The sequence below is a fragment of the Borostomias antarcticus genome (assembly GCF_949987555.1).
Source record: "Borostomias antarcticus genome assembly, chromosome: 2".
NCBI lineage: Eukaryota > Metazoa > Chordata > Actinopteri > Stomiiformes > Stomiidae > Borostomias > Borostomias antarcticus.
In genome coordinates, this window is record NC_140235.1 from 2501429 (window position 1) to 2524387 (window position 22959).

Below are 22959 nucleotides of genomic sequence, written 5' to 3' on the forward strand. Positions count from 1 at the left end.
AAGAGAGAGCGAGAGTGGGAGAGAGAGAGGGAGGGAGCGAGGCAGTCTATTTCAAGGTTATTGATGCCATCTTTTTCATGACCTCATTTTTAATTCAGAGAGCTGAGGCCTGACAGCTAATCTTGGGAAACGGTTTAAATAAATATCATTAAAGGCTTCCCAACTGGAGTTGCAGACCTTGGGTTGGACGTTAAATATTGATTTTTCCCTTTAAGCTAATGAACACTCCAATGACCGCAATGAGCAACTTTGGAAATGACAATTACTTTAGGTTATCTTGTAGCTGCATTGAAAAAAGCTAGTCTATTATCCTCCTAGCGTAGCCACTCCAGAGGAGGATAAATATAGTGATTATGCTCCTCTGGATCATTTACAATAACGTCTCCTAGGCAACCTTGTCAGATGATTCCCATTTCGCTGAGGTAAATGGATAATGTGGATCATTTCACATTAGCGTCAGAGCTCGGGATATCCAAGATCTTAAGTAAATAAAGAAGGAAAAAACAAGCACTGAACGTTCTCTTAATCCAGCCCAGTTACATCCCAAATGTTTCCCTGCTTTGTTTGGGGGGGGCAATTCACAAAAGGTTCCGAGGAACATTGGCTGCTCCAGTTTAAATTCCTCATTGCGTATGTGTGCGAGTGTGTGTGTGTTTAAGTGTGTGTAAGTGTGTGTTTTTCCTCAACGCTGAGTAATCATTAAGGGGAAACAAAGACGCCACCAGAGGGAACAAACGTATACTTCAGCGAACACACAAACACGGTCATTTATCATATGCTTCTGAGGTGGGGAGCGAGGCGGAGAATAGCTCTGTTTGCTGAGCTAATACAATGAAGTTAATTGCCCCCCAAGCAAATGAAACGGTGAACCTCAGCTAAAATTCTCCCCTCTTGGTTTCAGCTGATGTTCCTCCCACCCCACCCTCTCTCTCTCTCTCTCTCTCCCCCTCCTTCTCTGACAGGGTGATATTCACTGCAGTGTGGATATTATTGGTTTGTATTGATTCAGCACTATTTCCCAGAGTTCTGTGGCTGGACTGAGTGAGAAAGGCCAGCGCAGCAGTCACACTTCACTGGACCCTGCCGTGCCCCCCCCCCGCGCCAGCCCCCCGAGCCCCCCAGCGGCACACCAACCCCCCGCCCCCCCCTCCCACCCCGCGCGCCACACCAGACTGCCTCATTTCCCACAGTGGTGAGAGGGGGCTTTTACAAACACAGAGCAAACACAGCTTGGCCATGACTTCTACACAGGAGCTTAAAGGCTTCGGAGGACTTAGATATACCGGATACACGGTTCCGTATATTATCATACACACACACCGAGCAGGAATACCTGCATTGACCTGGAGATATGACATAAAGAGAGAGCGAGTGACTCAATCATTCTAATTACAAATAATGCTACTGCGCTAGCCAACAGGCCACATTCATCCAGAACCTATCACTCTTTTACAACTTAGCACACTCGTTCAACCGAATTGCGCTGGCCAATTTGCTTATTATTATCCGCTGCCGCCATATAGCAGAAAATGCCCCTTGTGCCCTCAATATTTCCCTGTGCAATATTGCTGGCTAAGCTGTCTTTTGACAGGTAAGTCTGTTTCCGATGCAGAATCCCGACCAGGGGTGCCTGGGGGCTCTTCGAGAGGTCTAACAGCCCGTAGGAGAGAGGCTGTCTGAAAGCACGCTTATCTGCAGCCAAGCAAACTGCATTAGCCATTTGTTTAACCTTGAGAATTTGTGTGTGCGTGCATAATACCCTCACGACTCCCCGAGGACAGAGTTCGTATGTTTGCTTTGGATCCGGCGCCCGTCTCGGTAATAACGCCAGGTATAAGAGGAGGGGGTGGCGGTGGTTTAATGAGTCTGGCTGAGTAGTCTCTCAAGTGTGCGTGGAGCAGCCGGTTAGGTACACATTTCTAAAGCTACATGACATGATAGACTAGCGCCACGTTTCTGCGGCAAGATGGCCGACAATGGCTATGGGCCCACCGGGGCGAGGTCAATATGGACCGCACAGCGAGGGAATGGCTTATCATTCAAAAGCATACAGCATGGTCACTGCACAACGCTAACCTCTCATAGGGTCAGGATGGTACAGTAACTCACCTTTCATAGTGTCAGAATGGTAACAGAATGGTAATGTACTCTTCTAGGTATATTCTTTACTCTGATGGATATTCTTTACTCTGATCTGGTCTGTACTTTCTCTCTCCTGTCACGCCCAAATCCCCCGACCCAGCGATTATAAAAGTTCCTCTTATCTTATCTTAACGGACCTCTCAGTGTCAGAATGATAGCTCACCTCTCATAGTGACAGAATGGTGAGTCACTTGTCATAGTGTCAGAATGCTAAGTCACTTCTCATAGTGTCAGAATGCTAAGTCACTTCTCATAGTGACAGAATGGTGAGTCACTTGTCATAGTGACAGAATGGTGAGTCACTTGTCATAGTGACAGAATGGTCGCTCACCTCTCATAGTGTCAGAATGCTAAGTCACTTGTCATAGTGTCACAATGGTGAGTCACTTGTCATAGTGACAGAATGGTGAGTCACTTGTCATAGTGTCAGAATGGTGAGTTACTTGTCATAGTGACAGAATAGTGAGTCACTTGTCATAGTGACAGAATGGTAAGTCACTTCTCATACTGTCAGAATGGTGAGTCACTTGTCATAGTGACAGAATGGTGAGTCACTTGTCATAGTGTCAGAATGGTGAGTCACTTGTCATAGTGACAGAATGGTGAGTCACTTGTCATAGTGACAGAATGGTGAGTCACTTGTCATAGTGACAGAATGGTGAGTCACTTGTCATAGTGACAGAATGGTGAGTCACTTGTCATAGTGTCAGAATGATGAGTCACTTGTCATAGTGACAGAATGGTGAGTCACTTGTCATAGTGACAGAATGGTGAGTCACTTGTCATAGTGTCAGAATGATGAGTCACTTGTCATAGTGACAGAATGGTGAGTCACTTGTCATAGTGACAGAATGGTGAGTCACTTGTCATAGTGACAGAATGGTGAGTCACTTGTCATAGTGTCAGAATGGTGAGTCACTTGTCATAGTGTCAGAATGGTGAGTCACTTGTCATAGTGACAGAATGGTATCTCACCTCTCATAGTGCCTCCGGGTGCAGGTAGCAGCGCTTGTGCTTCCTGGGTTTCCTCCCAACTCATCATACACATTCTTCCATTGCCTGCGAACTGTGATCTGAGAGGAGAAGGAGAGAGAGAGAGAGAGAGAGAGAGAGAGAGTGAGAGAGAGAGAGAGAAAGAGAGAGAGAGAGAGAAAGAGAGAGAGAGAGAGAGAAAAAATAGAAAAATACATATAATTAATACCACAAATCCTCAGATGGAACAATTGTTGTATTATTCATTTTAACCCACATCCGCTCTTGTTAACGTGTGATGGCTGCCGGTGACGGCTACAACCGTCTCTGCTACAACCGGGGCAAGACGGGGGAATACGACAACATGGTGCTTAAGATGGTGCTTATTCTGTAGATACCCAACTGCCTGCCTGAATGATGAGTTACATCATTGCACAGATACACAAACCACGCCGTTTCCTGCTCACAAAGACAAACATGAAAGGGTGATAATCAGCAGCAGATAGAAAGGCTTGAAAAGGAAACAAGTTCCAATTACATGAGCCATTTCCTGTTTATAGTTTGGCTGGTTGTCTGTTTGTGTGACTTTATGTGGTTAATGAACTCACAACCGTTCGCAATTCGTCTGCAGCTCACATCAAAAGGCCTGAGATTTGGAAACACTCTCTGTATGAATAGCAGGTAGCTAAGCTGCCAAGTCAAATGTCTGTTTTTTACCGTCTGACTCAAATATAGCAGTCTGCTTTACGGCCTCAACATGGGAAAAAATTACAGATTTGACCAATTTCCTCTGACAGAGGAGAGGAACATATGTTTTCCACTTTGAGGGGATTTTAAAACAACGGCATCATTTTGCGAAATGTACGACCGACCAAGATTTTCTTTGGGAAAATACGAGTGGAGTGGGAGCCTGAAAGGGGTTGGGAATGGGACTGAACATGTGTAAACACTTACCAGCTCATATCCCCCGAGCCGCTGAGCAGCTTGAAACATAGTCCAAAGGTTTACTGTAAGAAGGACAACAAACAATGGAGTCAGTGGCGTACGAGGCAGGCCATCCACACGCTGTCATCATCACAAACTCATCTCCACACTGCGGAAATGACTAGATTTGTACTAGAAATATGTCATTGCAAAAAATGATCATAACAAAACAATAAGCTATGAGTGAGTTCTTTTTGTGGGAGTCATTATAACAAAGAATCACTGGGAACCAATTGGTGCCACTGTCTCCCCTCATTAAACCTTTATGTGGGATTCTTTGCAATAAGTATCTCTATATACAGCAATTGTCTGGTGAACAACATTGGAAAACCTTGTTAATATAGCTGCCAGAGACAACTAATTAGATAGGGTTAGGTTATACCATAACAACAACAACTGTTAACAATGTACAACACTTTACTGGAGGGATTTACATATGAATGCTTGTTAATGTTGGGCACAAATGCAAATATAATTTTGCATAGAATTCCACATCCAGCCTCACTGACCAATGATATGATATAGGAAACAAATCTTGTGCAACACAATGTATTATGAGCAGGTCATCAAAAAACTACAAATGCCCTTTCATTGAAATCTCACCATCTTTGTCAGTGTATTTCCCCCAACAAACAAACGAGCCGAGATTTTTGTGCGATTTCCATCAAACAATGACATTTGTATCTGCTTTCTGTAACATCATTGTTTAACATTTTTATATGAAGAGCTATAAATAAAAAAGGGTCTCGCCTGGGGAGAAATCCATCAAAATTCAATCTGTACGTACACAAAGGCTTGCATTTGTCAAAATGACATTTTCCTATCTCCGCATTTGACAGCATTGATTTTTCCTCCCTCTTCTCCATGACTGTTGTCAATGCAGCAGAGGAATAACAAAGCCAGCAGGCTGAGTTCGTATTTGAACTGCAGAGGCCGGCATTGTGTCTTCCTGTAGGGAAGCTCTGGCCCCTTAACTGGCTTGTTTTGCATCGGCTGTAATTACCAAGCCTGAGAGCAGAATTAGGAGGGACAGAAAAGGGAGAGCGAATGAGAGAATGTTTATTTCTTAGACGCCGTGCTGCCTGTTATTGTTTTGTTATTAATTCACTCCATTCAACAGTGGTAATTATCAGAGAGATAAGGGAGACAGAACAGACAAACACAATTTGAATTCGCAGACGCATAAAAGGCGCACTGAAATTCCTTATCAGCATCAACAATGGAGCAAGACCTTTAGGAATGTGCGCCGTTATTCAAGATATATGAAACTCCTCCTGCTAATAGCTCTCTCCATCCCTCCCTCCCTCTCCCCCTCCCTCTCTCCATCCCTCCCTCCCTCTCCCCCTCCCTCTCTCCATCCCTCCCTCCCTCTCTCCCCCCCTCACTCCCTCTCTCCATCCCTCCCTCCCTCCCCCCCTCCCTCTCCCCCTCCCTCCCTCCCTCCCTCCCTTCCTCCCTCCCTCCCTCCCTCCCTCACTCCATCCCTTCCTCCCTTCCTCCCTCCCTTCTCCCTCTCTTCCTCCTCCTCCATCTTTCCTCTACCCTTCCTACCTCCTCCATGCACCCCCTCTCCCCTCACCTCTCTCCTCATCAAACCCCCACCTCTTCATTCTCCCCAAACCCTCACTGAACCTCTACCTCCCCAACACTCTACCTCCCCAACACTCCCCAACACTCTACCTCCCCAACACTCCCCCAACCCTCTACCTCCCCAACACTCCCCCACCCCTCTACCTCCCCAACACTCCCCCCAACCCTCTACCTCCCCAACACTCCACCACCCCTCTACCCCCCCAACACTCCCCCAACCCTCTACCTCCCCAACACTCTACCTCCCCAACACTCCCCAACACTCTACCTCCCCAACACTCCCCCACCCCTCTACCTCCCCAACACTCTACCTCCCCAACACTCCCCCACCCCTCTACCTCCCCAACACTCTACCTCCCCAACACTCCCCCACCCCTCTACCTCCCCAACACTCTACCTCCCCAACACTCCCCAACACTCTACCTCCCCAACACTCTACCTCCCCAACACTCCCCCACCCCTCTACCTCCCCAACACTCTACCTCCCCAACACTCCCCCACCCCTCTACCTCCCCAACACTCTACCTCCCCAACACTCCCCCACCCCTCTACCTCCCCAACACTCTACCTCCCCAACACTCCCCCACCCCTCTACCTCCCCAACACTCTACCTCCCCAACACTCTACCTCCCCAACACTCCCCAACACTCTACCTCCCCAACACTCCCCAACACTCTACCTCCCCAACACTCCCCCACCCCTCTACCTCCCCAACACTCCCCCACCCCTCTACCTCCCCAACACTCCCCAACACTCTACCTCCCCAACACTCCCCAACACTCTACCTCCCCAACACTCCCCCAACCCTCTACCTCCCCAACACTCCCCCAACCCTCTACCTCCCCAACACTCCCCCAGCCCTCTACCTCCCCAACACTCCCCCACCCCTCTACCTCCCCAACACTCCCCCACCCCTCTACCTCCCCAACACTCCCCCAACTCTCTACCTCCCCAACACTCCCCCAACCCTCTACCTCCCCAACACTCCCCCACCCCTCTACCTCCCCAACACTCCCCCAACCCTCTACCTCCCCAACACTCCCCCACCCCTCTACCTCCCCAACACTCCCCCAACCCTCTACCTCCCCAACACTCCCCCAGCCCTCTACCTCCCCAACACTCCCCCACCCCTCTACCTCCCCAACACTCCCCCAACCCTCTACCTCCCCAACACTCCCCCACCCCTCTACCTCCCCAACACTCCCCCAACCCTCTACCTCCCCAACACTCCCCCACCCCTCTACCTCCCCAACACTCCCCCAACCCTCTACCTCCCCAACACTCCCCCACCCCTCTACCTCCCCAACACTCCCCCAACCCTCTACCTCCCCAACACTCCCCCACCCCTCTACCTCCCCAACACTCCCCCAACCCTCTACCTCCCCAACACTCCCCCAGCCCTCTACCTCCCCAACACTCCCCCACCCCTCTACCTCCCCAACACTCCCCCACCCCTCTACCTCCCCAACACTCCCCCCAACCCTCTACCTCCTCAACACTCCCCCAACCCTCTACCTCCCAACACTCCCCCACCCCTCTACCTCCCCCAACCCTCTACCTCCCCAACACTCCCCCAACTCTCTACCTCCATAACACTCTACCTCCCAACACTCCCCCAAACCCTCTACCTCCTTAACACTCCCCCAACCCTCTACCTCCCCAACACTCCCCCAACCCTCTACCTCCCCAACACTCCCCCAACTCTCTACCTCCATAACACTCTACCTCCCAACACTCCCCCCAACCCTCTACCTCCTTAACACTCCCCCAACCCTCTACCTCCCCAACACTCCCCCAACCCTCTACCTCCCCAACACTCCCCCAACTCTCTACCTCCCCAACACTCCCCCCAACCCTCTACCTCCCAACACTCCCCCCAACCCTCTACCTCCCAACACTCCCCCAACCCTCTACCTCCCCAACACTCCCCGAACCCTCTACCTCCCAACACTCCCCCAACCCTCTACCTCCCCAACACTCCCCCACCCCTCTACCTCCCCAACACTCCCCCCAACCCTCTACCTCCCAACACTCCCCCCAACCCTCTACCTCCCAACACTCCCCCAACCCTCTACCTCCCCAACACTCCCCCAACCCTCTACCTCCCCAACACTCCCCCACCCCTCTACCTCCCCAACACTCCCCCCACCCCTCTACCTCCCCAACACTCCCACCACCCCTCTACCTCCCCAACACTCCCCCAACCCTCTACCTCCCAACACTCCCCCCAACCCTCTACCTCCTTAACACTCCCCCAACCCTCTACCTCTCCAACACACTTCGCCTCACACGGGGGCTGGAGCTGCTGTGCCATTACTGGGAGTACCTGTTTACCCAAGTGACTGGAAGATAATAAACAGCCTTTTGTCATGTGGCCTTTTAGTTCTCTCAAGTTCATTTATCTCTTGTCCCAGACAGGCAGCCGGCGGACGGGGCTGTTTCTGGAGCCAAACTGAGAGGCAAAGACCTGAGGCCTCCTCTGGTCACACAGATAACAAACTCTGAGCTACGGGCCGGTAGAGCAAGCCTGCGTTCTCTAAAACTATCCATCCAAATAAAAGTGGCGACTGATCGATCGATTAATTTACACTATTGCGCCATTATCTGTGTTCCACAGTCGGGCCTGTATTGTGTTTTCAGGATTGGTAGCTCTCTGTGTGTTTTTAAGAGCTAAAGGGTGAGAGGAGGACATGATTGAATAGTCTGTGGTAACAATCACACTGGAGTGTAGGAGGAAATCAAACGGAGATAGGAAGACACTGGAATGTCATTCAAACATCTGGTGCTTTGGAGTTACTGTTAATTACAGATTCCTCGAGAAAGCAAACATCTAAACGGCAGCGGCACAAATTTAAATTTTCATTGTGGGAAATGTTTTCCTTTGATACTTAAAAGTGGTTGTGGATTAAAAGGAATAATTTAAAAAAATGATTCCATCTGAGGATTTTTTTCGTATTAATTATATGGATTTCCTTTCTGTCTCTCTCTACATGTGTCTGAATATTCCTGCTGCCAATTCAAGGACATAGTTTAAAAGGCATTATCCCGGCCTGTAATGAGCGCTCTTCTCTTGTGATGTGGCCGTGTTTGTAATTCAAAGCATGCTCTGTATGTAAAACAGTTTAGTTGCCGTGGCACAGACTAAACTACAGTCAAAGCTCTTTTATACTATTCTCAACCACAATGACCTACTTAGCCACGTCTCCCGTACTGTGCATGACATCTTTGTCAAAATATCTATGCCTGGTGTTATAACCATGTCAGGGTTAACCACCACGGCTTATGTGCGTCTTCAGCAGGGAGAGTTGCGATAAAGCAAGTGTCATTATGAAAAAAACACTCTTGTCTCTTCCTGATAAATGGAATTGCTCTTTTCCGCATTTCCTCCCATCGTGTAAAGGCTCAACATTGTGAAGGGAAGCATCCGACCTACGCAGGGAATGTTTGGTGTGAGGAAGATGTGTCTCCCATTTCCCAGAATGCTCCTGGGCTGTGAAATGATGTCTTGGACCCGTGTGTGATGAATATGACAGGTGTGAGAACACGTTTTCTCTGGTATTCACGGCGTTTGAGTACAAGCAGTGACACATCTTCAAACGCAGTCATTACAGGGGCTGCCGAGGGCGCCAAACATCCTAGAATCATGACAATTTCTTTCATATTCTCCTCAGAACCTTGCTGGTTATCTAGTTTCTCAGTCTTTGTACTAGAAACGTCACATTTTGAAATGTTCAGTAAGTATAGGAATCGCACACGTCTATTTTTAGTGTTCATGGGTATTATGGTTCTTTAGTTATTTACATTTTTATTCCAAATGTTAGTCCCATTGAAATGCATGATGACTTGCAATACCTGCCAGCCCCCCCCCCCCATGCCAGAGCTGCAAAAGAGCCAATCTCTCCATGGAAAAACTATATTTTTCTTTTCTGAAAAGATTTTTTTTTCCATTTCTGAAAAATCGCTATATACCGTCTGTGTGTAGCTGGATATCAGCTCATTGGTAGCTGGCAGAGGGGCTCCGGAGCAGGGATAAACTCCTCGGGCTGTTTCTAGGTTCAAAAAAATACCTGATTGAAACTCATAGTGGCACAGGGTGATGTGGAAAGCAGGGTTTTGTTTTCATAGGAAGGATTCCCACAACGTTCTCCTCCGAGTGGATGGATTTAATGAGTGTTCGTGATGAATGAATACATGCCTAATGAGGTCTAAGCCACTGCACAAGGAGGCGAACTAATTTAAGACACAAACCACATCCTAATATTACTGTATTACAGATACTACCCTAAACGTTGTCTGTGACTTGCCTGTGAGGACAGAGGCTGGGGCTGGGGACAGAGGCTGGAGCTAGGGAGAGAGAGGCTGGGGCTAGGGAGAGAGAGGCTGGGGCTAGGGAGAGAGAGGCTGGAGCTAGGGAGAAAGAGGCTGGGGCTAGGGAGAGAGAGGCTGGAGCTAGGGAGAGAGAGGCTGGGGCTAGGGAGAGAGAGGCTGGAGCTAGGGAGAAAGAGGCTGGGGCTAGGGAGAGAGAGGCTGGAGCTAGGGAGAGAGAGGCTGGGGCTAGGGAGAGAGAGGCTGGGGCTAGGGAGAGAGAGGCTGGGGCTAGGGAGAGAGAGGCTGGGGCTAGGGAGAGAGAGGCTGGGGACAGAGGCTGGGGCTGGGGACAGAGGCTGGAGCTAGGGAGAGAGAGGCTGGGGCTAGGGAGAGAGAGGCTGGGGCTAGGGAGAGAGAGGCTGGAGCTAGGGAGAGAGAGGCTGGGGACAGAGGCTGGAGCTAGGGAGAGAGAGGCTGGGGCTAGGGAGAGAGAGGCTGGAGCTAGGGAGAAAGAGGCTGGGGCTAAGGAGAGAGAGGCTGGAGCTAGGGAGAGAGAGGCTGGGGCTAGGGAGAGAGAGGCTGGAGCTAGGGAGAGAGAGGCTGGAGCTAGGGAGAGAGAGGCTGGGGACAGAGGCTGGAGCTAGGGAGAGAGAGGCTGGGGCTAGGGAGAGAGAGGCTGGAGCTAGGGAGAAAGAGGCTGGGGCTAGGGAGAGAGAGGCTGGAGCTAGGGAGAGAGAGGCTGGGGCTAGGGAGAGAGAGGCTGGAGCTAGGGAGAAAGAGGCTGGGGCTAGGGAGAGAGAGGCTGGAGCTAGGGAGAGAGAGGCTGGGGCTAGGGAGAGAGAGGCTGGGGCTAGGGAGAGAGAGGCTGGGGCTAGGGAGAGAGAGGCTGGAGCTAGGGAGAGAGAGGCTGGGGCTAGGGAGAGAGAGGCTGGGGCTGGGGAGAGAGAGGCTGGAGCTAGGGAGAAAGAGGCTGGGGCTGGGGAGAGAGAGGCTGGAGCTAGGGAGAGAGAGGCTGGGGCTAGGGAGAGAGAGGCTGGGGCTAGGGAGAGAGAGGCTGGGGACAGAGGCTGGGGCTGGGGACAGAGGCTGGGGCTGGGGACAGAGGCTGGATCTAGGGAGAGAGAGGCTGGGGCTGGGGAGAGAGGCTGGGGCTGGGGACAGAGGCTGGGGCTAGGGAGAGAGAGGCTGGGGTTAGGGGACAGAGGCTGGGGCTAGGGAGAGAGAGGCTGGAGCTTGGGAGAGAGGCTGGATCTAGGGACAGAGAGGCTGGGGCTGGGGAGAGAGGCTGGGGCTGGGGACAGAGGCTGGGGCTAGGGAGAGAGAGGATCTGTCATTTGGTTCTGTGTAATCAGGGCACACAACCTATCATATTAGTGTAGTGGCTACATTCGCTCTTATTGTTTACATTACAATGCAATGTGTGTCAACCCTTTCTGGAATGGTTCCCTTGATGGCTTATGCGCCCGTCACTGTCAAAACAATGTTCAGCTATCTTTCCAGTAAACCACCTCACCCTAACCCTAACCAGTTGTTGCATAACAGGGCTTCACTTGACAGTTTGTTGACAGTTTGCACCTCTTTCAAGCAGACCAAGTAGTGCGTAATGTGTGAATAAGAAGAAGCTCCGCCACTCACTTTGTTTGAATCCCAGAAAGGGGATCCTTTCGATGGGCGTGTCTCTCTCTTTCATGTACTCATACAGAGCCACCAGGAACGCCTGCTCCTCGGCTCGGCTCTCCTCGGACTCCTCCTCCTCCTTCGTCTCGTCTTTCTCCTCCTTCTCCTCCTCCTTGGGCCTCTCCTTCACCTTCTCCTCCACCGGGGCCTTTTTACAAATGCTGTTGCTCCGGGGTTTGGCTGCTGTCACCTTACAGCTGGCTTTGACCTGAGGGCAGAGAAGCACAGAGGAGAGGTTCACAGGCAAAACCCAATATAGAATAGTGCTTGTTTCCTGGAATGCGCGATTCTGACCGCCCTTTACCCAGAAGGCATCTCTTCCATATGAATATTGCATGCGATGAGTGTTTTTGTGTATCGTCGGAGGGGTTTTAAAAGCAGGGCAGAGGGCGATTTTGTTTTCCATTGGTAGCAAACGGACGAATAACACAATTCCAAAACGATTACACTGAGTCTGAGAATCGAGTTGAGCTAAGTGAATGGGATCTGGATTATCGGTAAGTACCTTAGCGGGGGACTTGTTCTCTGGACTGCTGGGGTCTTGCGGGGCCAGTGACCCCTGCGACCCCTGTGTCTGACTGTGACCCTGGGAGTCCCTCCTCTGCGAGACTGACAGCTTCTTCTTCCGGGGTCGTCCTTTCAGGTTAGGTGCTGAGAGAAGGTAAACAGGAAAGTAAACTAGTTACTGAGTGTGTTTACTATTTATACAGTATCTTCATTAACCGAAAGCACAAATATTGTGACATTTTGCAACGAATAGGCTTAAAATAAATACAGAGAAGATTGTGTCAATATGGCAGCATTCCATATAAACTGAATCTTAAAATAAATACAGAGAAGATTGTGTCAATATGGCAGCATTCCATATAAACTGAATCAATCTTCATTTCATTATTTGGTTTCCTAGTAGCAAGCTCATTTGAGCCTGTAAACATTGTTAATTAAAAACACACAAAGCTGCCAGATACGATACCTTTGTTTCAGAGCCAGAAATTCCAAAGTGCACAGTACATTTGCGATAAACTATTCAAAACCTCCTCAAAGTCTTTGTACACCCACATTCATGTCAACTACCAACTGTAATGTAACAGATTGGCAGGCAGCCAACCACGGCAACAACAAACAACAACAACAATAAGCCATTTGATCTGAGCCAGTCACAGGTTGAGTCAAGGTTTTCACAGCAGCATTCCGAACACAATGACAATTAAATCCCATCCAAGGTTAGAGCCAGTCTTTTTTTTTCCAGGATCAAATTCCCATCAATGAAAATGTTTTTTTTGTGTGTTTTTTGTAAACAAAGCTGAATGAGATGGAGGGGGAATTACAAGGTGAACGTTATTGTGACTCAGTGACCTAGCCTAGCACAAAACAGCCCGAGAAAACAGCAACGCAAATTACACCCGGCCTTTGGATCATCTTGGCAGATGCCTTCTGAGAATATAAGACTTAACTTCTTTCTTTCTTTCTTTCTTTCTTTCTTTCTTTCTTTCTTTCTTTCTTTCTTTCTTTCTTTCTTTCTTTCTTTCTTTCTTTCATTCATTCGTTTTGTTTCCTCCCTATCTCTGTATAAAGTTGAGGCCTCTCAATAACATCAAGCCTGTTCCCTTGCGCAACGGGTGACTCATAACAGTTCACGCTGTAAGCTCAAGTTGACCTAAGAATGCCACCACACGGAGGTCTGCTTCTCTCCATGTGACATCAGTTTAAACAGGGCCAGCTCACATCTGACAGGCTGAAAGGCTGAAAAGTAGGCTCAAGTGACTTCATGCTCTCTATACAGGATGTATGACTGTTTTAGAAAGCCAATCTGTAACCTCATGACAGAGTGTTGCACTCAGAGTGTATTACACAACAACCCTTTATGGTGCATTGCGTTTTCATGACCTCAAATGCTGCTTGTGAAAAGAAGCCTGGTTGTTTGTATCTTAAGCCATGTGGTTAAACCATCAACATAAAATAGAATTAAAAAAAGACTTAAGATTCATTTAAAAAGTCCTACGGTATCTCCCTAATAAAGGACGGTACTCTGTGTGTGTGTGTGTGTGTGTGTGTGTGCGTGTCTGTATCTCGATTTGCTCAAAAACCAGACACTGTATGAAGTTAAACTTCAACAGGTGTATTGCTCAGGACCCAAGGGCGCATGTGTCGCGTGTGAAGTTGTTTGGACCAGCGGCTCTTGAGAAAGCTGGAAAAAATAGGCCTGTTTCGGTCTGTTCCATTAGATTCCATTAGATGTCTTTATTGTCCACAGGGGAAATTAATTTTGCTTCAGTAAGACAAATAATACCCATCACAGTACAACATCCCATCACAATAAAAATCACAATAAAAAGGCAAGAGGTAGTGTCTCTAAAAATAACTTTGCACAGAAGTGCTTGTGCATTGTGTGCATAAGTGTGTCCGCATAGGGGGGATGTTGGATTCACCTTGAATTTGCATAGAATATCCTCGCAGTCCATTTTATGCTTATTAACAAAGTAGTTTGGTATTTAGCATTATAAGCCTTGTTATAAGGTTATTTACGATCATACAACGGTCCATATTGACAGACTGTGCACTCGAGATATTAGTGCTCATTGCTCATCACAGTTAAGTACACAATGGGGCTCTATGGGCATATGTTCATATAGATCTATATATGGTTAGCTGTGATTTAGCTGTGACATGAGCCGTGAGCACTAATATCTCAAGAGTGCACAGTCTATCAAAATGTGTATATGGACCGTTGTACACTGTATGTAATCGTAAATAACCTTATAACAGGGTTTATGAGGTTAAATACCAAACTAGTGTGTTGATTTGCATAAAATGGACTGCGAGGCTATTTCTATGCAAATTCAAGGTGAATTGCGTGTCCAATAGGGAGAGGGTGGAAGTGAAAGTAGAAAACAAACAAGGCCAGCAATCTCGCAAACGTGGAAGCAGATTTAGAAACAGGGCTTATTTTGACTAACCGACCACATATTGGGAATCTAAATAAAGGCGGCCGTTCTCCATTGGTTTTGGAGGTGATGTTTTTGTCTAGACCCCGCCTCATAGCGGACACGGCCTGTTGTACGGGAACGGGCAAGGGCAGGTGCAGAGAGGGCCCAGACGGGCACTGCGCTAGTTACTAATAACGGCTGCACAGCATTAATTACACTAGTCACTGAACAGCAGGAAACATGGAAGAAGGTGCCTTGAAAGGGATGAGAGATCCCCAGACCAGATGGGGCAGCAGGCAGGACCTTCAGTACATCAGACCCAAATGAGCCGCAGGGTCAAGTGGAAGAATGTAGGGAATCTGTTTTATTATTCTTCTGTATCAAAACTGCAGGAGATCAGGTTTCCTCGTGGCTCGGCTGTTACATCAGGAGGACTCAGAACCTCTTCGCAACACACACAGATACATCAGGGCGGCTCTTCAATCACCTCCGTTTACAGTATCTGGGTCACTGACATGACTTGTGGTGACCGGAGAGGATTGCCGTTTCCAATCCCTGGAGGTTTGATCACACACAGCTGGTAAAACGCCGCTGCTGGATTTCTAGCAGTAGTCGGACCATGTATTTTCTATCTTGGATAAAAGAGCTCGTCTTGGCTGGAGCCGCCTTGGGATAACCCCCCGGGGGTAAATCCATCAGGCCTTGTCATTGACTGGTACCCTTGAGGCATGAAAGTAACTATGAATTCACCAGCTTGGCGCAGATGACAACTTGATCTTTTGATGCAGTCCGATGCTCCTCTTAACGTCTGGCAGTGTTTCGTATAATCCCCCCCCCCCCCAAATTCAATTAAGGACTACCCGTACTTCATTATCATTCTATGGACGCCATGATTGAAAAACCCATCTGAGCCCTCAGAACGGTTCGTGGCGTTTGTCATCGGCGTTAGTGCCACAGGGAAAGTGCGACACATCAGCGAGAGGGTTTCTTTGGCAGGTAGGCTGCAATTCAACACCAGTTGATTGAAAACAAGTCTCTCGAAAAGACTCAACAAAAGCATATCACACCTGTATACCTCTGGGTAGGGTCATGAGGAATTTAACGTTAATTGCTTCGACGGGCAGAAGGTCCGCGCTCGTCAGAATAAATAATTTAAATCTCAACAGTTGCCGCAACGCCACCGGCTCACGCGCAGCTCCTGCTGCAACGGCAAGTTTAAAATGCTGCTGCGCTCGCTAAAACGATTTCTCGACCACATACAAATTAGCCTCCCCCCCATTCACTGTAGGAATGCTGACGGATGAAGTACTCTGACTCCACTCGTCCGAAATAGCAACTTCACATTTTTTTTATATTCCTTCATGATTGTGTAAGTAAATCAGCAGCAGAAAGCCTCTGTAGCAACAATGTCCAAATAATACCATGGAGTTTTTTTTGACATATTTCCTCGCGAAAGCGAAGGGATGGTTTCAGTTCAGGCCCTGTGACACAAATTGGGTCAAAGTTCAAACGAGCAGGAGTGAGGCAGAAGGAGAGTGGCTGTCAGCTCGGCAGAAAAAAACATGCTTTGCTCCGCCGGTTGAAAATCACTTAAGCACTGACATCTAGTCAAGTATTATTAGGATAAGAGAATTTGATTTAAAAAATGAGAAAGGCTAAGGCTAATACCCCCCCTTTAAACTCACCCTCTATTTCTTCTGTGCCAAGAGATTTGAGTGTGTGGTGAAGAGCACATTAGACCTGTTATTAAGATATGAACAGCAGCCAATATAGGACTTGGCTGTCATGCTCATCATTTTCACTGTGCAACCTGACAGGTGAGATATTATTTCCCTGCTGTGCCCTCTGGCTTATTTCCATCCCGAGTCATTTAGAAAATGCTGACAGCGAAATGGGTCACCCATAATAATACCACCACTTCAAATATAGATACATGTATGTCCTTGGAATGAACCACTTTCTATGATCAGAATAGGCAAGCATACAGATTCCTTTCTGCAAAACGATACTGGATCAACCTATTATTGGCTCATTTCATGTGGCTGACTATACAATTGGACATTACCTCATTTGGGGTGCACATGAGAAACCTGTGTACTAAGTGGAACCACAAAAAGGAGCTAACTGTAATAGCTGGGAGCTCTTCTATATTGAATGAGGAATGTGGTTTGCTTATTCTTAGCAAAGGCAAGGCTGTTAACGCACAAACCCATCCAAATTATGCCAAGCATGCACAATCTCTCTTGGAGGTATTGCTCTGCTTGTCCATTCACCCCAGTGAAGAGAGAGAGAGAGAGAGAGAAGGAGAGAGAGAGAAGGAGAGAGGGAGAGAGGGAGGACTGACTGACAGATAAATGACAGTAACACAGAGGATGAGAAAGATGGTGAAAGAGAACAGATTTGCATGTAGTACAATTTCCTGTTCGTCTCTATTATCTCTTAGTGAAAAGACATTCTTTGTGATTTCTGTTTCCTGACAAAACGTGCGCAAAACACAAAACATCCAAACTCAGCTTCGCCTCCAACATCCCCAACATCCCCAACACAGCCTCAACAAGCCTCAACACAGAGGAGGAGGAAGACAACAAAGCAGGTGTCTTGAAAACCAGCAGGGTTGTTATCAGATCGGCACGCCGTTGGACAGAAAACACAAACACGGTGGTAAACAACCATGTTGCCATGGTGAAAAATCACTAAAATATTGCCTCCCGTGGGGGAAACGTGATTTTTTGGGGGGTGAGATCCCAAAGTGAAACATGTCCTGGGTACATACTGTAATAACTAGCCTACAGTATCTAAGCCATTATATCGTTTGTGGATCATTTAATAACGGCTAAGGTTTGTAAACTTTAATAATCTGTGGATGATTAGTGAACCTATACTCATAAAGACTGCATGAGGTTGAAAACCAACCCCAATCTCCCTCGAATAATGTGCTGATATAGGGAGAAGGTTTCCTTCAGTAGACCAGGCTCAGTTATCAGGCTCCGAGTTGTGAGTTTGATTCCTAATGTAGAGTACATCTGTACCTCACAACAGTAGCTCAACCGATATATTCACCAACCATTTGGTAGTGATTTACAGTAACCTACTCTGTAAATGGTACTAGCTACTCTGTAAAAACAGACGTTTAAGCAAGTTATTATGAAGTGCTACTGTGTCCTTATTTCATGCTTGAATGTACGAGCACTGCTACAGTAGGTATCCCTAGCCGTGACACCTTCACAGTGAGTGAGCAGGCTGAGTGAGAAGGAGTGCATTATGGGGCAGCTCGGCGCTCCAGACCCATACCACTGTATTACAAGTGAGGGATTAAACAGGCATTCACAGATGGAGTAAGTCCCCTGTTAACAACAGCCTCAAGGTGTGACCTAACCATCCCAGGTTGACATATAGCATCCCAAGGGTATGGGTTTGTTTAAGATGTGTCTTGTCTTATACTTCTCTCTCTCTCTCTTTCTCTCTCTCCCTCTCTCCCTCTCTCTCACTCTCTCCACACATGCATTTTAATGCATAGAATTCATTTTCCATTACAGGAGAACGTCGCAATTTGCGGTGTTTTGCGTGACTAGGTGATACAAGTCCCCCAAAGTGATCTCTTCCACTCTAGTTCTCTGCCATTACATTCTACATAGACCCCCTACCCCCAAAACCACTCATTACTTTACACAAATTGTCATTCTATTGTCCTTTTCATCTCCAAGCCTATATTCCCCTGGTGAGCTGACGGGCTTGACTGACAGCACAGGGTGATCATTATCTCTATGAAAGAGCCGGGTCTCGACATCTTCTATTATGTGTCTCATATTGCATTCCTGATGAGTCTTGCATGTCCAATATGTACTGTCAATCCAACAGTGTAGTACCTTCCTTTCAGACCTATGATCTCCCCGCTACGCGCTCCTAGACTTGTAGCTCGCAGATACGGCGGGAAACGAAGGCGCTGTGTGGGCTCGGGAATCTGTGATTGTGTACGCGACAATGACAGTAGCGGGGCGGTGCATCGTGGGTAAATCGTTTGATGTTCTCGGGCTGATGTCATTTCTTATGCCTCGACTATAATGACATTGCCTCCCAATTGCTCATAAGTGTGTTTATGCAAACGAACATGCAGCAGAAGGTAATGCTCTTATCATAGAAAGTAATGGGATAGATTTAGTCTCAATTTAAAGGGATGTCAATTGCTATATCTGCCATTATCAAGTGCTCCAGTTCTAATATGCGGTTATTCACCACAGAAACATGCTCATTCTTTTGTTTGATTCAACAATTTGCATATGAAATTCCACCATATTGAAGGAGTCACCTCAATTCGTTGTGAATTCAATTCTATTTCTGGCAACTTCTATCGCAGAGCGAGCAAATGTAATTACATGCCTATCCAACAAACGTCTGTGTGTGTGGAACATTAAAAACGTATTATCAAAGGGAACAATTTGCCAGCTATATTGTGGAGGGCAAATCCTGCCATATGTTTTGAGAAGATGAGGACAAAAAGCCAGGTAGTAATTATCAATCATCATCAAAAATGCTGTCACAAGAGGGAGGGGGGGGAAGGGGGACGTTATGATTTTCCCCTTCCCCATGGCAACGAGCCCACATGACAGCATCTATGTATGTTATTAAATAGTCCCTTTTCAGTCCAGCCCTCCCTGAATCACAGGTGAGCCCCTACTTATCTCCCAGTGTTTACAACTACACAGCGCTGAGAGAGCCCAGGCATGGGACGGTGAAGAAGGGGCATATTGTATCACAGTCATGATCAAAGTGGGGCACAGGCCGACCGAGCTGCCATTGAGTCGATGTGCATACTTCCATAACAACCCATTCACTCTGAATTCAATTAAACCTGAAACAGATTAATCAGCGATAAGATATCAAGAGTCATGACTATCGGTGATGCGGCAGTAGACAAGAGAACACAGATATAACGATAATCTTAATTACGTTGTTAAAGACACCGAGGTCCATGTTTCCATCTTATCTTCCATGGCCGGGTGAGTCTGAGTCTCTCTATTTTAGTTTGACATACACCAAATGCCTGGTCGAGGATCTGCTGACCTTCCCGTGATGTAAGGGCTATTCCCAGTGCACTCTGGGATAGCGCATCGGCATGTGTGAACCTGAACAGTCCGTGTGCAGGGAATGTTTCTGGTATGTTTCCAAACCCAAAACAACCTTCTGGTATACATCACTTATACTGTATATAGCAGAGTCTTTCCATGCTTCCAGGAATTAATACCGTATTCACTTAAAAACACTAATTAACATGATTAGCGAGTGAACATAAAAGCAATTTGGACAGGAATTGGCAGAAGTGCGTCTGAATTTATTTTCCTTGTTGATCGTTGCGGTCCTTTGCGAACGGCAATGTTATTTATGTGATGTTGTTGTGCATGCGCCCCCCGGGGGAGAACATTACTCTTTCATCAGATCAAATGAAGTGAAACAGAGCGATTCCAGCAAGAGCCAATTAAACTGTTCAAAGAAGTTTACTATTGCAAGGATTATGAAATCATTCTCAATGGATGGGTGTGTGTTTCAGGGTGTGAATGTGTGCTTGCAACTGTGCAAACTAATAAACCTGTAGACTCAAGCTTCACAATCCAACTACAGTTCTCTGTTGCTATATGTGTGCAGTACCCTACATTGCTCATATACAATCAAACAAGCCTTCTTGAGTACATCACTTCAGATTAATAGACGGTACATAATCACAGTTCAACACTGATCACATTAATACTAAATATCACTCCCTATCCTTCCATACCTTTCATTCTCTCTCTCTCTCTCTTTTCCTCATGTGACGTTACTCACGACCTTATCAGTGAGTCATCAAAAGGAACTCATCAATACCCATCATGCACCACACCGTGCCAGCTTCCACGCAAGACGCAGACCGACTGCCGGAGAGAGGAATGCGGTCACCTTGCTTTGACCCCCCTTAGAACTTGATAACGCCAAATCTCATTTAGAGTTTGATTTTAACATAGCAAAGGCAATGCGGCTGGCTCCAACCCATAACCATATCAATCTCCTCCTCTGGGTAGAGATGCAGTGCTTCTGAAAGGAGCAAAAATACAAAACAGATATAATCATACATGGTCTAAAAATACACGTTTGAAAAGTTTCCATGCAGTTTGAGTAAATTCTGCCTAATGCCTTATGCCTAAACGTTGGCAGGGGTTGTTAATAGCCATTGTTTAGAGAGAGAAAAAATCCCCTTTTAGGGATGAAAGAGAAGCCAACAGCCCACTGAGGGAATGGCCCAAATACGGCATGTCGTTTCGTGAGTGCGAATGTAAAACAGACAAAAAATTACGTAATGTGGGATTTGCTAAAACGAGCTAACCTTCAAAACGTTTCCAGATTATTGGTATTGACAGACTGAAACCAAAACTAAATGGGGCTGGGCTTTATACTGTACAAAAAAAAAATCAAACAATCTGTTTGGTGCAGAAGTACTGAGCGAGCAGTGGATGAGCTCCTAGGCTTATGCTATTCATTACTGCAGAGCGGGAAAATCACAGCGGCCTATAAATAAATGAATACCGGGACAAACGCACCCCATACATCAATAAAATATATGTATTCTAATAGATTACGCTCCAGTTACACTTGACTGGATTGATGGGTGCACAGACCTATCATTAGGACTTTGTCGTTTGGAGTGATCTACGCAGCATTAGACCATGGTGGTGATTATACATAATCATGTCAAATCGGCCAGCACATACTTTTTCATTTTGTCTGTTTACGGAGCAAATTGTTCCTATTATAAAACGCCATGTTTTCCCCTTTGCTAAATAACACACAATCCTCTCCCTTTCAATGTGCTGTCAAGAGGAATGAGGATGTACAATACTGTAGGCTTGTTACTGTAAGTTTGATGTTATTGAGGTTAGACGTGAAATGGGCTCAGAACAGATCAACATGCCCCTACCTGCCACCATACGACATGGCTTAGACAAGCTTCCATTGGGGAGGCATTAGAGAGCTCTCTCGCCATTAACTTCAATGGAGACTTCAGGGCTTCAGTAAATAACATCTACAGTTACACAAGATGACTCAGAGAACTCCAGGCTCCAGCATGCCTCTCTGTAACCTCGCTGGAAGATGAGTACTTACTGCAGGAGTTAACCCACATCAAAACCCTGGAAGTTCTCTCTCTCTCTCTCTGTCTCTCTCTCTCTGTCTCTCTCTCTCTCTCTCTGTCTCTCTCTCTGTCTCTCTCTCTGTCTCTCTCTGTCTCTCTCTCTCGATCTCTCTCACTGTCCTGAACGGTATCTAAGATTGTTTACTAGGGAAATTATGGTAATAATGTCCATCTGGGTTTCATGCATGTGTCTCATTATTATAGGAAAATAGGGAATATCATGCTTCACCACACAGTCATGCTAATTCTAGAGGGCTGAAAATGCTTTTAGTGTAATACAAAACCAATGTTAGCATCTTGTTAACATATATCGCCTATGTCTCAACGGTATGACATATCGATGATTAAGAATGCATGGTCTACACAGTTATGAAGAGACAGGAAAGACAGACCTTAGTGATTCATAAAATATTAGAGAAGTGCCGGTAACTGTAAGCCAGATACCGCGCTGTGCGTCATTGCCGGGCTTTAGTTCTGGAGAAACGAGGTATTCTTAGTACAGTAGCACCAGACTTTCATTAGAAGTGCGATTTCAACACACAAACCAGCTCACAGTTTGGGAGGGAAGGAACGCTGTGGGCAATCTGCAGCTCCACTGGGATCCAGTGAAGGGGAGTGACACGAGCGGACAAAGGAAATCACTCCTTTATCAGACTGTTTACATTCGGTCCCATCAAGGCCACGCTAGGCTACCCTCGGAACATTAGCAGCGTTTACACTCTCCGCTGTCTGACCCCTGTATTTCACAATGTTCTTTAAAAATAGACCCCATTCTCCGATCTGTTTAGGATCCGTGCATCTGGAGAGCATTAATATATTGAGCAATAAATCTTTTCTCTCTCTCTACCCCCCCCCCCCCCCCCCCGAGAGGATTACAAAAAGGATTCCGATGGATTCCAGAAAATTCCCCCTTTTTTAATAAACATCAAACAGTGACCGAGCGCCGATATTTCAAACTAAAAAATACTGACTGAACATAAAAAATATTGATTCTGTCTCCTTCCTGGGCTTGGGAGCTGGAAAGTAGGACACATGAGAGAGAGAGAGAGAGAGAGAGAGGTTGCAGCTTCACCCAAAACATGATTGCCTCACCAGCTTTCAAAATACTGTTGATTTAAGCAATTGTGCACACATGGGTGTTAGGTTTCCAAAGAGGAGGGGGCGTGGGAGGGAGCGGGGGGAGTCAGCAACAATGTTCATTAC

General features: G+C 47.0%; 1 protein-coding gene across 1 annotated transcript in view; it reads right to left on the minus strand.

The window, feature by feature from the left end:
- The window catches only part of LOC311329642 (AT-rich interactive domain-containing protein 5B-like), a gene marked incomplete at its 3' end in the record, with an annotated part of 52135 nt that overhangs the window by 7691 nt on the left and 21485 nt on the right, over window positions 1–22959 (minus strand). Inside the window, exons 5-8 of the mRNA XM_084461529.1 lie at window positions 12179–12324; window positions 11632–11881; window positions 4069–4121; window positions 3118–3215 (exon numbers count right to left, since the gene is read on the minus strand). Coding sequence (XP_084317655.1) covers window positions 3118–3215; window positions 4069–4121; window positions 11632–11881; window positions 12179–12324 — 547 coding nt within the window. The remainder of the gene's footprint in view (window positions 1–3117; window positions 3216–4068; window positions 4122–11631; window positions 11882–12178; window positions 12325–22959) is intronic.